This window comes from Xyrauchen texanus, chromosome 40 (assembly GCF_025860055.1).
Source record: "Xyrauchen texanus isolate HMW12.3.18 chromosome 40, RBS_HiC_50CHRs, whole genome shotgun sequence".
NCBI lineage: Eukaryota > Metazoa > Chordata > Actinopteri > Cypriniformes > Catostomidae > Xyrauchen > Xyrauchen texanus.
The window spans coordinates 25611069-25625993 of NC_068315.1; the positions used below are offsets into that span (position 1 = coordinate 25611069).

The 14925-nt window shown below is 38.0% G+C and overlaps 1 protein-coding gene across 2 annotated transcripts in view; it reads right to left on the reverse strand.

Moving 5' to 3' along the window:
- Positions 1-3322: 3322 nt before the first annotated feature.
- LOC127633211 (collagen alpha-1(I) chain-like) overlaps positions 3323-14925 on the reverse strand; it is a 32678-nt gene continuing 21075 nt past the window's right edge. Inside the window, exons 37-51 of one of the 2 annotated variants that reach the window (XM_052112136.1) lie at positions 14712-14765; positions 14139-14192; positions 13875-14036; positions 11810-11917; positions 11286-11393; positions 11088-11141; positions 10839-10946; positions 10025-10078; positions 9822-9929; positions 9679-9732; positions 9033-9140; positions 6999-7275; positions 6343-6524; positions 5009-5251; positions 3323-4656 (exon numbers count right to left, since the gene is read on the reverse strand). In XM_052112136.1, the coding sequence (XP_051968096.1) occupies positions 4510-4656; positions 5009-5251; positions 6343-6524; positions 6999-7275; positions 9033-9140; positions 9679-9732; positions 9822-9929; positions 10025-10078; positions 10839-10946; positions 11088-11141; positions 11286-11393; positions 11810-11917; positions 13875-14036; positions 14139-14192; positions 14712-14765 (1821 nt within the window). In that variant the 3' untranslated portion in view covers positions 3323-4509. The remainder of the gene's footprint in view (positions 4657-5008; positions 5252-6342; positions 6525-6998; positions 7276-9032; positions 9141-9678; positions 9733-9821; positions 9930-10024; positions 10079-10838; positions 10947-11087; positions 11142-11285; positions 11394-11809; positions 11918-13874; positions 14037-14138; positions 14193-14711; positions 14766-14925) is intronic. The other variant, XM_052112137.1, reaches the window with a different exon arrangement.

Sequence of the window (14925 nt, forward strand, 5' to 3'; positions counted from 1 at the left end):
TGTGAACTCGAGCATCTTCGAACATGAGCTGCTATAATTGCCTAGCTTTTTGCATTATGGCACGTTTAACAAATGGTACAGACAAATGTAGATCACCCTCGCCATACCACCTTACCACTATGTGCAGGGCTGCGGTGGACACGGTCAATTTTGACTCTGCCCTTTTTAGTGTACATCTACAGCAGGATAGGCAGCCAGGTCTTAAAGTCTTTTGCATTTCTCCCTTCTGTACCTTCAATGAGATTGGTAATCTTGATGTTACAGTGCCAAGACATGTTCTCTTGATCTTCCAATCTTTCGAGTGCAGCCTTTAGGCAACTTTCCTTTTAAGATAATCATTCACTCACTTGAACCAGTGAGTTGTCGTTAATCGAAATCTGTTTCTCAGCTTTGTCAAGCCTTTTCTCTATTGAGGTAATCTTAATTAATGGCCAGCATAAATGGACAACATAATATGCATCTATTCTCTTGTCCAAAGTAGACTTTATGCTATCGATGACCAGTTCGCTGATTCAGATAATCAGCGCGTCCACATCAGTAACCGATGCTATTTTTCAGTTTTGAGGTGAAAATCCTCTTGTTGCCCAGAGATAAAGACCACAAATCAGATAAAGACATTCTCAGCACACAATGCATGCTTTTGTTCAGGACATTAGATCACTATTAATGAGACTTTGCCGAAAACGAACAGGGAGCTCGGCCTTCGCACTGCTACTCTTCAAAGCGCATCACCTGACCCCCAAAGAAACAATTCTAACCTGTTTGCAAAATCTGATCTTGTTGCAAACACAATAAAATTAAGCAATTTCCCATTTGATTTCATCCATCCTGTATCAATGCGAAAGGAAATGATGTTTGTGCTAAATTGATACTATTTTCAAGATGATCTATCCTTTACTCTCTCTTTCTTGCTCCTTCTTTCCGTCGTTTGATCTGTCCATGCTCCAGTCCCGACAGTGGGTTCAGGGATTCTTGAGTGGGGTGGAGAGTTCAACCCTCCAGAGTCTCCACCTGAGAGAGATTTCTTCCCAGACTACATAGTCACAGTCATCATCCCCTTCGCCCTCACACTGATCTTCTGTCTCATCCTGGCCTATGTTATGTGCTGCCGGAGAGAAGCAGTGTATGTCCCATTCATATATTTGGAAAGTTTTGTCGAAAGGCAATATTTGAACAAATATTGTTTGAACGCCCATATCAGGAGTTTAACATTTCCTGTCCTCTTTTCTCCCTGTCATTGGCAGTCTGAAACAAAAGGTCAAGACCCCTGAGTAGGTACCCTACTCAGGGATTATAACCTATAATCACCTGATGTGTTCATATTATTTTACAGTTAGCTAATAGTTTGGATTATATTTTTATGTAAATCAATATATGTAACATGTTTTACCTTTCTTTCTGTACTTATTTATTAACCCTTTTTTACTTGTCAATGTAATGTACCTTCCCTTCATATGTATTTCCCAGGCTCCAACTGTACCATCACCATCCAGGATAATGCCAGCGAGCTGCGGAGACTGGCTGGGCATGACAGGCTCACTGTGGATCCCCCTCGCCAGTGCTTACAGACCCTCCTCATGGCAGAGCTGAATGACTGCCACATCACAGACATACCTCTTTTTTAGCCAAGTTGAAGATATTCTGTGGAAGTGAGAGTCTTTTTATTGTTTTGTTTTAAAGTTCACAATGATTTTGCTTTTGTGTATCTAAAGGTTAAAGCTCCAGACTGGCAACAACATAAGGGAACATTGTCTTTTCTTGGAGTTTGGGTATATAAGTTGTATATTGCTTTCTTAGATAAAATGCTAGATTGTATACAGAATTGTGCTTTGATGTGTAAAAAGTCATTCTAATTCTTAGCACGTTGAATGAAAAAGTCCATCCTGATAAGCGTTCTGCATGTAACTTATATTACTGTAAATTTCCAGAGGACAAAAATCAAAGGTTGTATTAGACTTGATCTAAAACCTTCTATCCCTCACAGGTTTGTTTTAATACACATTAAATAAAACAGGCCATCTACCCTGACTAAAGTTAATTGCGTTTGTGTGGCCGCTCAAACCCAGATATGATATATTAGGTCAACAGGTGTGAAAATGCAGTGCCAGAATGTACTGTGTCCACAAGGGGCCTCACTTGATTGTGTGTATAGAAATATATTTTATTGTTTAAAGGTGCATTCAAAGGTTGTTAAAAATGTTTACTCCCAAAGAATGAATGGTAATTTTGAAATGTGTATAAAATCTTGCACATTTACCCAGAGATGAAGACTCAAGTCATATAAATAACCTTATGAGAAATATTTTATTCTACATGGAGAGGGTCCTCTCATGGGGGCTGCCATGTTAGAATCACATGACCAGCTGAATACTACTCGCTTAATCTCAGTAATTAGCCTGCTATTGGAAACGTTCACTCATGGGTGCAATTAATCGTATCTGACCGGGAATAGTGACAATGCATCGGTTACTAAAAATGATTGCATTCGAATTATGTTGCATCCCTGCTGTTGGGTGTCAGTGTAAGTCCAACATAACATAATACAAATATTACTGGGTCCACCTTAAAGTTCTTTTCCACTATCACTGAACAGTTCTGATCATAGTGAGCAATGGGTCATCAATAGAGCAGCAGCATTTCCACTTGAGCACGGTTAGTGATGAGAGAAACAAAGCTTTCTGAAACTTCAAACCAATACGCTCGAAACATTGCATGCTGAGGACTTCTGCTGGTCACAGGTGTGTAAATGCAATGACTCAAGTCAAAAACAGCGACAATGACACAGTGCTTTGGAAATTATTTAATGTCTTTCATCTGCTATTTATGTTTCATGGTTATTTTCTTCGAAAACGGCCATCACTAGTGTACGGTACGGTAAGGTGACAAACGGTCCCCAGCATGGTTAGCTAACCTCAAATTTACTTTCAAGGCAAGTCAATCCATTTGGCGGCCATCTTGGGAACGCTCCCTGAAAGTTATTTTTTATGGATGCAAGCAGCATAAAAAAATCTCAGTAAAATCTGACAGCAATATTATCATAAGTTGCTTCTTTAGCTCAGATCACACCAAAGAAAGCTATTTTTTCATACAATGTGCCAACACTTTGCGAGTTTTTATCATCCTTTTATGAATTAGACTACAGTTTGCAAATATATGACAGTTCCCTCTCCATTACCAACATGCATTCCAAAATATTTTTACACCCAAATCATAAACCCCGTGCAAATAAAGTTGAAATTAAGGTAGTTGAGTAAAATGAAGTTTGTTTAATTTATGTTTAGAGAAAGGCATTAAGGCCATTGCAAGAAGCATATCCAGCATCTAGTTGACCACATAAACATGCTTTATTTCAACATCCAAAATAATTAAAAACATCTCAAAATACTATACATGTACAAAATAAGTACAGATCCTTTGATGGAACCATTGGAGGGTCGATTTCTTCTGTGGTTTACTTCTTTGCCGTCTCATTTATGAATTTTTTTTTTTTAAAGAATCATTTCACTAAAAACAAATCAAACAAACAAACATAAAAAAATAGAAAAAGAGGTGTGCATTGCATTTTGAAATAAAATCTGGAAATGACACGGAGAGCGGCATCTAGACACAAATACTTCTTTAGACTTTAAGGTGTTTCTGGATTGGGGGAAATGGCAATCAGTCCATCCACTTAGCCCATATCAGATTAAATGCAAATATACAGTAACCATCCTATCCAGCTATTTTCTCTCCTTTATAACAGACACTTTGATAAAAGCAATTGCATCACATTGACACCAAGACATTCTGTTGACATTTAGCACCAAAAAGGCCCTGCCCCTTGAGTTTTTGTCTCAAAGACATACATACACAGACAGGACCTAAACAGGAAGTAGCACCTTTTCATACCTGTTGTTTTTACTTATTGATCCTCGATAGAATTAAATACAACTGCCCCATATCCCCCAAAACTTGAGTTACATGTACTTTTTTTGTCCTGAGGTAGGCTTTATATGAAGATGGGGTTGTCCTGTGTACAATTTTACCTAACTTTGTTCCCTATGTGATGTTATGTCTCACTTTCGGTTAGAAGGATCAAGACACTAGGCTGTCGTTTGTTATATTTATTCAACACCAGAGAATGGTACATTGGCATTTGCTTGTTTTTCATTGTCCTTTTGCAGTGGTCAAAAAATGTCACAAGAATTTTTTGGGGTTGTTGTTTTTCTTTGGACTCCAGGGGCAAGGCATTTTACAAGTTATATTATTTTCTTGTTGGCAGTTGACGCAAAGGATTCTCACTAAGTGTCCATGCTGTCAATGCTGGCTGATGTAGTGCTCCTCGATTTTCTTTTAAACGTTGTTTTAGGAAGGTTTCTCAAGATGGAAATCACAACAAGCACCGTCCTCAGGAAATCAGGTTTAAACACATGGACCTATTGCAGCCGAATAAGAGTTCATTTATGAACAGGAAAAGATTTGAAGATGACTGCTAAAAAAACAGCAAAGTCATGTCCAGATTTTTTTTTTTTACAAAAAGCAGACTGGGCCAACTTCTACGCCGAATTCCTGATCGGGAGCACCAATGTCCATAGGAGCAATATCAATGATTGGCAGACGAGATGTTTTCGTTGTCTTATAGTCAATGACTGTCTTGCCCCATGTGCCAGTGTGTGACTGTGAGATAAAAAGAAAATAAATCAGTGATTGAGGCATAGTTTAATTCATATACTGTACAGCAGAGTTCAAAATCCTGAGATCAAATGGAAAATCTAGGATTTAAAATTCCATTTAAAACCATATATAATTTTTTTTTAGGATTTTAAAACATTTGAAGCAAAGAAATATGATGGGAGATTAGAAGGAAAAAAGCACTAAAATTTAAGAGTAGAAGGAATAGAAACAAAGATGAAGCGATTAAGCAAATAAACATATCCTGTAATAGCCTGTCATAATGGATGCATAGATGGATGGATGGACAAATAGAGAAAAGGCATATTGACAGACTAAGACAAGAAGGGACGCTCACCGTGCAGCCATCCTCGCTGACTCTGTATGTAAAGCGGCTGTTGCCCTCCGCTCTGATCTCAATGTCGTTGGAGCCCTGCAGGAGCAGAGCCTTCTTCAGGTTTCCTGTGGCTTCATCCATGTAGGCGATGCTGTTCTTGCAGTGGTAAGTGATGTTCTGAGATGCCTCGTTGGACATCAGGCGCATGAAGGTCAGTTGGATGTTGACATCTTCTGGATCTGAGCTCTCACTGCCATACTGGAACTAAAGAACAAAAGCTTAATGAAATACAAAGAAGAATTCTATCTCAAGCACTCAGTTGACATGTGATATTCTATGTGATATACCTGTCCTTGTCAGGTAATATCATAATGATGTGGCTAAGCATTTACGATGGCAACGCCTAAAACAGACATTTTGCCCAAATGTCTTTTACCTACACTGCCAGTCAAATGTTTGCACACAACTACTGTTCTTTATTTTATACTGTTTCCACATCTTAGAATAATAGTAAAGTCATTAAACTCTGAAATATCACAAACTGAAGTATGGGATTGGGATAGTGACCAATAATGTCCATTTTCAGGTGACATGTATATTTGTCTACGAATCAGTTTCAAGAATGTAAACAAAACCGTTCCTTGGTCTTGCGGGTCTGTTTTTTTTTTTTATGGTTCTAATTGGGTCTGAATGTTCTGCAAGACCAAATAAGGGTTAGAACAAAAGTTTTTCAAGATCATGAGAAACATTAATTCAGTTAAGTCTGTCCAAACCTTTGACTGGTAGAGTATATTCATGCACATAACATGACTATGCACATATTGTATTTTAAGACAAGTTCAACAGTTGACAGTTGAAATGATATAAAATAAATAACAAGATAGTCACAAATCATTAGATAGATAGACAGATAGATAAAGAGATACATATATAATGATGGCACAACTTCAAAAAGCAGATCAAATGCCTTTTGTGGGTTTATTTACATTTAAAAATTTGACAGTTGTAGTTTGAATTAACAAGCATTCTGTAGGCCCATTTGAACATTCTGTCAATTTAACTCTATGGTATTTTCCCAATTTTTTATCGTCCACTGTCCGAAAAAAATACGTCCGATCAGTTAGAAAAGACACAGCAAACTATTCCAGAACAGTATGAAGATCTAGGCCAAGTTTGGGGAATTTAGCTTGAAAGCTCTATGAGTGTAAGAAATGTTGGTCTCGGTTTAGGGATTTAAAAAAACTCTAAACAAAGTTAATAGAATAACAGTATGTTGGTTCCGTCAAGCCAACATAATCAGCCTCTCGAATCTCATATTGTCAGTACAGATTATGTACTTTATGATCTTGACCTACCTGGAAGCCATTAGCCATGGACTCTCCAAACCAGACGTGTTTCTTCACACTGCTAGTGTGCCAATTCTTCATGGGTATGGTGGCCTGAGATGGGTTGACGCAGGTCTCACCAGTCTCCATGTTGCAGTAGACTTTGACGGCATCCAGAGGAGAGCCCTGGTTGGGGTCCACCCAGTAAGAACCTTGTAGAATATGATAAAGTGAATATCTTACCTTTTAAATGCAAGGCTTACCATGATAAATACAGTGGCCCAACAAATGTATTTAGAAAGGTTTACATTTAATGTGATGAACTACACATGCAAACTTGAGGGTAACTGACTAAATCACCTTGACCTCTCAGGTTAAAACTAATTGTAAAAATGGCTCAGAAATCTGAACACTTTGTTTTGAGGAAACATCTAGCATCATTTGTTTGCAGAAGCAACTTTGTTGCTGTTTAAAAATACTTTTAGATGGAGTGAAACATGTCACACTGCAGGACACAATTGTAACTGCTTCAAATGTCGTGTCAACTACCCTATTTCTGTTGTAAACTTATTTTTATCACATCACTTTAATTGCCCTTGGGCTACTTGGGACATTGGAGCTGACTTCAATCTTAAAAGTTTTTTATTTAAAGCAGGTGCAGGTTTCCATTTGTTGCTTGGGCATACCGCTCTTCCAGTCAGGGTGGCACATCATGAGGTCACGGCACATGCGAGCTGGGTTGGCCTGGGTTCCTTCAGGGCTGCGGATGTTCTCAATCTTCTGGCTCAGGGATTTCAGGTAAGTGTCCACGTCAGCATCTCGGTTGTGGACGCTAGCATCATCAGCCCTGTAGCCTCCACGCATAGGATCTGCAGCCTTCTCGGGCTGGGGCATGGCCATGAAAGGCTCACCGATGCCAGCAGGTCCAGGAGGGCCGGGAGGTCCTGGAAGACCAGGGGCACCCTGGGGAAAAGCGACAATGTCACAATAAATTATCGGGATGGTGGACGCACTACAAAAAATTATTTTCTTAATCAGAATTGTTATCTGGTTTTCTAGTAAAAAAAAATATTTTTAAAACAAGATTAATTTACTTGACAAGTAAAATGACTTAAAATATTTAATCTTTTTTTCAAAGAAATCAAACAAAATTTTGTGAGGTTTATGTGTAAAACAAGAACAAACTATTTGTCTACTGGGTAAGAAAAAAAATTATTTTTTATTTTTCTTACCCAATTGGCAGATTTGTTTTTTATACAGTTGAATGCATTTTGTCAGATTTCTCTGAAAACAAGACTTAATATCTTGTGCCACTTTGCTTGCAAAGTAAGTATATAATTTTTTAAGAATATTAAGATATTTTTACTAGAAAATTAGACAAAAATAAAAGTGTTATCTAAGATTTTCTTGCAAAAGGTGTGCATTACGACAGTGAGGTGGCCATTTTGGAAGCCTATTGCATCATGGGCCTGGATTCACAAAAACTTTCTTAGGAAAAAAATTAAGAAACTTCTTAGAATAAATTATAAGAAGTTCGTAAGAACGTTCCTAAGCGCAATTCTTGAAAGATTCTTAAGAAGCTCTCAAATGTTTTCTTAAGAGTAAAAAGATGGAGTTGCCTTGTCTAATAGCCTACAACTAATTCAATACTTCAACACTGGTAGATCGTAATGATAAATGTATCTATTAACCTATTTTTTAAGTATCAAGCACCGTGATATTTGAATACAAAGTGCGTGAGATGTGTTAGTTTAACGACATTAACCATCATTGGAGAATTTACTTGCTGCTAACCATTTGATAACTTTAAAATTGACATGAAGTAAAAGAAAAGAAACAAAAACTACAAGAGTTGTTGAGGAAATTACTTCAAGGAAAAAGTTCTCCTTAGGAAGTTTGATAATAATATCATGTCGGAAAGTAAGAGGCGGGTAAATAGGAAAGGGTGGCAGGCTGTCTTCGCTGTACCCAACTCTGATAGTGATGTGGATGAGGGATGAAAAAGAAAGTCTCAGCTTTCTAATGTTATAATTATTATCTTTCTATGAACTCTCAAGATCGCGGAGATATATATATATATATATATATATATATGCAGCACATGGTCCCCACATTAAGAAGCTACAAAACAACATTTATTGTTTGAATTTGGTGATAAAATTTACATGGTTTGAAAGCTGAAAATAAAAAATATAATTAAACACAAAAGTAAAAACATTTTTTTGGTCTAAAATCTAATTTCTACGTAGCCCACAGCGACTTGAGACTCAACATGAAAAACCCAGTAAATTCATTAAACATCTTACCTTTTAGGATTTAAGACATCTGTGAGGTTGTCCTAATTTTAAGATGTTATTTATGAGGATTTTTACGAAAAACAATTTTGAGAATTTGAATGCTTCTTAAGTTTTTTCTTAAGAACATTCTTAAGAAAAAAAGATAAGAACTTTCTTAAGAATGTTTTTTCGGGAATACAAAATATTCTTAACGTTTTCTTAAGTTAGAAATTAAGAAGAAAATGGTAGTTAAGAAGAAACGTTTTGTGAATCCGGCCCCTGAAGTTCAAGTATAATCCACCAGGAGTCAGTAGATATTAAGTATTTTGTATACAATCATCGCGGTGACGATGTAGAGGCTTTAGAAAATCATGTTTCAAATATGATACGCCAGATAATATAGGGTAAATTCCATGTTGATTTCAAAGTTAATATAGGACTTACAGCAGGTCCCATTTCTCCAGAGCGACCACGGGGTCCAGGGGGTCCAGTGGGTCCGGGTATACCATTCATACCATCCTTACCAGCAGCGCCAGTAGAGCCAGAAGATCCCTAAAAGAAGAAAATCATTTGGTGTACTGAATGCATACACTGGAATGCTTGTCCTATGGTTTCAAAGCAACTTTTCGTTCGACAAAACAAATACTGAGTAATTTAAAGGGAGCCAAACTACCACTTGACTTTAACCTTAGCATATATAACACAAGAGGCATGAACTACTTTTATTATACTTTTTTAGTGCTTTTGTGTCTGTTTTGGTGCTTGATAGCCCCTGGTGAATGTCTACTATCTTATGGAAAAGAGCAGCTTGGACATTCACCAATCATCTCATTTAGTGTTCCATGGAAGAAAAACAAACCCAAACTGGTTTGAAGAATTATGAGGATAAGTAAATAATATTAGAATTTTCATTTTTGAGTGAGCTATCAGTATTGAAGATTGAATAAATTCAGAAAGCTAGTTTCATCTGTCGATGTATTTTAAAAGTGAGGTCATATGTATAAATCAAACCCTTTCCAGTGTCTATACATTCCACTGCTTTAAATACATCAGATGCTTTCAGTGATGTGTTAGATGTGATGTTTCTTACACGAGGGCCAGCGGGGCCAGAAGGTCCAGCAGGTCCTTGATCACCAGGAGGTCCCTAAAGATGTTCAGAAAGCATTTGAAATGAAGATTTGTGTAGATAACGTACTATGTAGACAGATTTATGTGTAGATGTTCAAATCTTACAGGAGGTCCAGGAACTCCAGCCATTCCAGAGAATCCACGGTGTCCCTTCATGCCTCTCTCTCCAGTCTCACCAGCTTCACCCTTGTCTCCACGTGGACCAGCAGGACCCTACATAGAAAGAAACGTAAGTGATCAGTCTGGTGAATTAATACAAACTACTAGTTAAATACAGTAATCGATGGGAATCATTTTGAAACTCATACCTGAGAACCACGGGCACCAGCGGGGCCAGAAGGACCAACAGCACCAGCATGACCCTGGAAGGAATTTAGAGAGATAGAGGACAACACTGAGAACATCCATTGAGCCAAATTCTAAAGAATCATGACATGAGATTCCAAACCTAGCTGAAAGGATATAAGAATCCCAACCTTGCTGAAAAGACCACAATTAAAGGTCAAATGTTACATTTTGGATGCTGGTGTGCTAGTGTCCTCTACCTAGCTTAACAAACAAGCCTTCTTCAGTCAGTCAGTTTCACCAAAGCGAACATGATGGTTTTGCTTTCACGTTGTGCTGTTCCTCCAGCTTAACAAGCACTAAGCCACCACAAACCATGGCTGGGTCTAAGGGGGGCCTGTGCCCCCCAGAAACTTCGGACACTCCTTCCCTGTCCAACGAAGAGACAACCACTTGCCCACCCTAAAGAACACAACGCACCCCAAAAGACTGCATCTTAAGTATGGAACCAGCATGGAAATTCACAATGGTCTAAGTTGGTCTTTTCAGCAGGGAACACCTTTAATAAAAGTGTACTTTTAGAATTTAAAGTAATTTCATAATTATATTTCACAGGCTCTTATTCATCCTAAGAAATTGTTATGACACAGGTCTGAGAATTTATAATGATAACTATTTACAAAGATGCATCAACTTGTCATGTGATCTCAACATGGCTTCCACCATAGCCACATTTATTTAGGTGTAAACCATTTAAGTGGATAACAAATATTTAGTGTGCCTTGAAAACAATTATAGAAAGAAATTTAGAAGCAGTGCTAGAATCTAAAAACTTACAGCCTCTCCACGATCACCATTCTTGCCAGATGGACCCATAGGGCCAGGGGCACCAGGAGCACCGGGAGCACCAGGAGGACCAGCATTACCACCCTCACCACGATCTCCCTACGGCAAACAAGAAATTAAATTAATAAATTGTGAAATCTTTTAATTTGCAATTATAGTATGTTGCCATCATAAAGCAAAATGTTGTCAAATGCCAAAGGCAGAAGCCTAGGCTTAGAATGAGGTTGTGATTGAATTCACCTTGGGTCCAGGTGGACCGTCACGACCCGGAGCACCATCATGTCCAGTGTTACCCTGCAGAGAGAGACAAGGGTCACAGTGACGAATGATCTTCATCATACTCATAGCATGTAATCACTAAGTTCTTTGACCTGACATGTATGGGTAAACAAGATTAAGCCTTGATATCAATGATTCACAACAACAAAGATTTCTCACCTCACGTCCGGCTTCACCAGCAGCTCCACTCAGTCCAGGGGGGCCCATAGGTCCAGGAGGTCCACGCTCACCAACGGGGCCAGAGGGTCCCTGCTTTCCTGGCTCTCCCTAAAGTAGATGTACAGTATTTTATCAAGACTGGCAATGAATATATTGAGTTTATAACATAAAGATAAATAGTTCACCCAAAACTTGACTTTCTTTGACCCCTAAATCTTTCTTTATTCCATGGCAAACAGTCCATGAGATGTTAAGCAGAATTTTAGCTTCAGTCACCTTTCACTTTCATTGGATAATTTTTTGTTTACAATGAAGGTGAATGATGGCTCAGGCCATCAGTTCCTAAAAGTCTTCTTAAAAATCTCCTTTTGTGAGTCCATGGAAGAAAGAATGATGACAGAATTTTCATTTTTGAAGTCAATATGAAATGCTGTAGGCAAGCCATTTAACTTTTGTAAAATAAACATGATTGTTTTTTAGTTTTTTTTACATTTTGGTGAAAAAGCTTTTGTTGGAGCACTTACAGAAGGTCCAGGGAGACCAGGGAAACCTCTCTCTCCTCTTTGTCCAGAAAGACCAACAATACCACGGGATCCAATAACACCAGGTGGTCCAGGAGCACCAGCAGGACCCTAAAGTCCAGACAACAAAGCCAGTTCAAGGTTATCTTTAACTCAACTGACAATTCCAGACAATTTAACCTTCGACAGTTTCTAGCAGCACACATCTGCGGAAACTTCAGTTAATGGCCTGAATCAAAAACCAGGGGCCTCATTTATAACATGCGTATCATGATCCAAATTATGAACGTATGATAATTTCCTAAATGTTCCTATGATTTGCAAAACATTTGCATGCATGAAAAAAGTACTATTTTTAAATCGCAAATCATTATGAACATTTGCGATGGTATGGAACATTTGGTGGTATGGAGTCCACCTAAAGAACACCCACAAATGTTTTCACCCATCTGTATATTGATTTATGTTAATTTCTTTTAAGGCTTGAAAACTATTCTCTTTCATCCTTACTCCAAAACATATGTTCTTGAGATATTACATATTGTATATTACAACTGGCTGTTATCTCGTAGGTTTGAAAATAACTTTCTTACAGACAGACGCAGATAGGACTATAAATAAATATTCCACTACAGAGGATACCTAAAATAAGGCATTTACATAATGCATACATAATCTACTATAAATATAATCACTGGTGTACTGGTGCATGAACAGAAAAATGTTTGTACACATGCTTTAGTTGCCATAAGTATAAGAATAGTTTCACGTCAGCTTCTGTCTTGATAAATCTAGATTTATTCCTTGTTTTAAAGGAATCCATCGAATTTTATCATACATACTGTAAGTTTAATAAATGAGGCCTATAATGTCGTTACGGAAAGGCGGTGCAGATTGCTTTGAGAAATATGGTAATACACTGTAAAATGTGGTAACCTGCAATTGGAGCTATTTCTATCTGATCTTACCCTTAAAATTTGTTTTGTTTGTATAACCAGTGTTCAAATTAGGGGGGGGTTAAGGGATGTGGGGCCCTAAAGACCAAAAGTAAAAGAAAAAATTAACTTGGGGGATTCCTTGGTGTTTTATCGAAGCTAGAATACTAGAAACACAAAAGTTCATAAAAGTACCCCCCTAGAGCTCTGTCACAATTCGAACACTGGATTTTCAGGTTGATTCTATGACGTTAAAGGGATAGTTCACCCCAAAAAATGTAATTCTCTCATGATTTACTCACCTTCATGCCATCCAAGATGTGTATGACTTTATTTCTTCAGCAGAACACAAACAAAGATTTTAGAAGAATAATTTCAGCTCTGTAGGTCCATACAATGCAAGTACCAAAATTGTGAAGCTCCAAAATCCACATAAAGGGACCATAAAAGGAATCCAGTGTTTAAATCCATGTGTTCAGACATGATATTATAGGTGTGGGTGAGAAATATTTAAATTCAATATTTAAGAGATTTTTTATCATACATTCTCCTCCCTGCACAGCAGGGGGTGATATACATAAAGAATATGAACCACCAAAGACAGAAGAAGAAGAAAGTAAAGGAAAAAGGTCTTAAATATTTAACAAATATTGAAGTTTCACACCCACAACTATCATATCACTTCAAAAGACGTGGATTTAACCACCAGAGTTGTCTGGAGTACTTTTATTTTGCCCTTATGTTGATTTTGCAGCTTAAAAATTTTAGCACCCATTCACTTGCATTGTATGGACCAACAGAGCTGAAATACTCTTCTAAAAATCTTTGTTTGAGTTCTGCTGAAGAGAGAAAGTCATACACATCTCAGATGGCAAGAAGGGGAGTAAATGATGAGAGAATTTTCATTTTTGGGTGAACTGTTCCTTTAAGTAATATTTTTGACTTGAATAAAATGCTACCACATGAAGTAAATCTTTTAGGTTAACGTTTTTCTTAAGTGTAGATACTGGTTGAAATCTAGGGCTGATCAGGGGTAACAGCCATTGGCTGAAATGTTTGCAGAAATTCTGATCAATAAACAATATGTTTTTTGTAGCTGTGGCAATGGATCTATATGTCGCATGATCACTTACAGCAGGGCCATCAGGACCAGTGCTACCCTTCTCTCCAGAAGGTCCTGGGGGTCCAGCAGCACCAGCCTCTCCAGGGCGACCAGCAGGTCCCTTATCACCACGGCCACCTCTTTGTCCTTCTTTACCGGCAGGGCCAATTGGACCAGGGGGTCCAGAAGCACCCTAAAATGGTTGGGGGGCAAACAAAATTACCACAAGGAGAAGCTGGAATAAAATCCATACTTACTCTGCATTCGATTAGCAATTGTTTTGAAGAATACTTACAGAAGGACCTGGAGGTCCAACTTGGCCAGCAGCACCAGGGAAACCAGCAGCACCCTATACAAAAACAAAGACAGTGTGAAACTGTTGTCTGTTTTAGAGAAAAAATGTGAACCACTGCAATAAGCATTGAAGTGGGAAAGCTATAAAAATGGGTTCCAACCCATGGAAACACCACCCACCTCCCAACCACAACAGACTAACTCAATTTGGCTGGTGGAAAATGGTAGTCCCACTCAGACTAGTCACCTACAAATTCCCATCTTTTACCAAAAATGTTATGGAGAATTCTAGAGTTGTGGAAAAATCCTAATTCTTAAACCTTTATAACAAAAAATGCAATAGAGGCTGATGTTTCTGCCATATTTAGCCTTTAAACGTACAAATTATATCTCATATGAGAGCATCCTTGGAAACTAGGCATTTAAAACTGCATCATATTGTAAATAGAGGCTGATAAGATATAAATGTGCCCTCCCCACACATAGTTCAAATAGTTCCTACGCCCTTGTTAGTATAGATACACTTTTTGTCCTTCCTTTTTTATAAACAAATCTTGATAGCAATGATTCTTACAGGAGGTCCAGCACCACCACGAGCACCTTTAGGTCCAGTAGATCCAGCAGGTCCCTGTTAAAGAGAGACGGATAGCGTTTTTTTCATCTACTTAATTATATTAGAATGCATAAGGACAAATGGAGCTATCTCCACTCATTCTATTGACAACATTCAACAATAGCAATGTTTTCTTAACTTTCTAAAGACGCTTTTCACACTATGCTAAATCCTA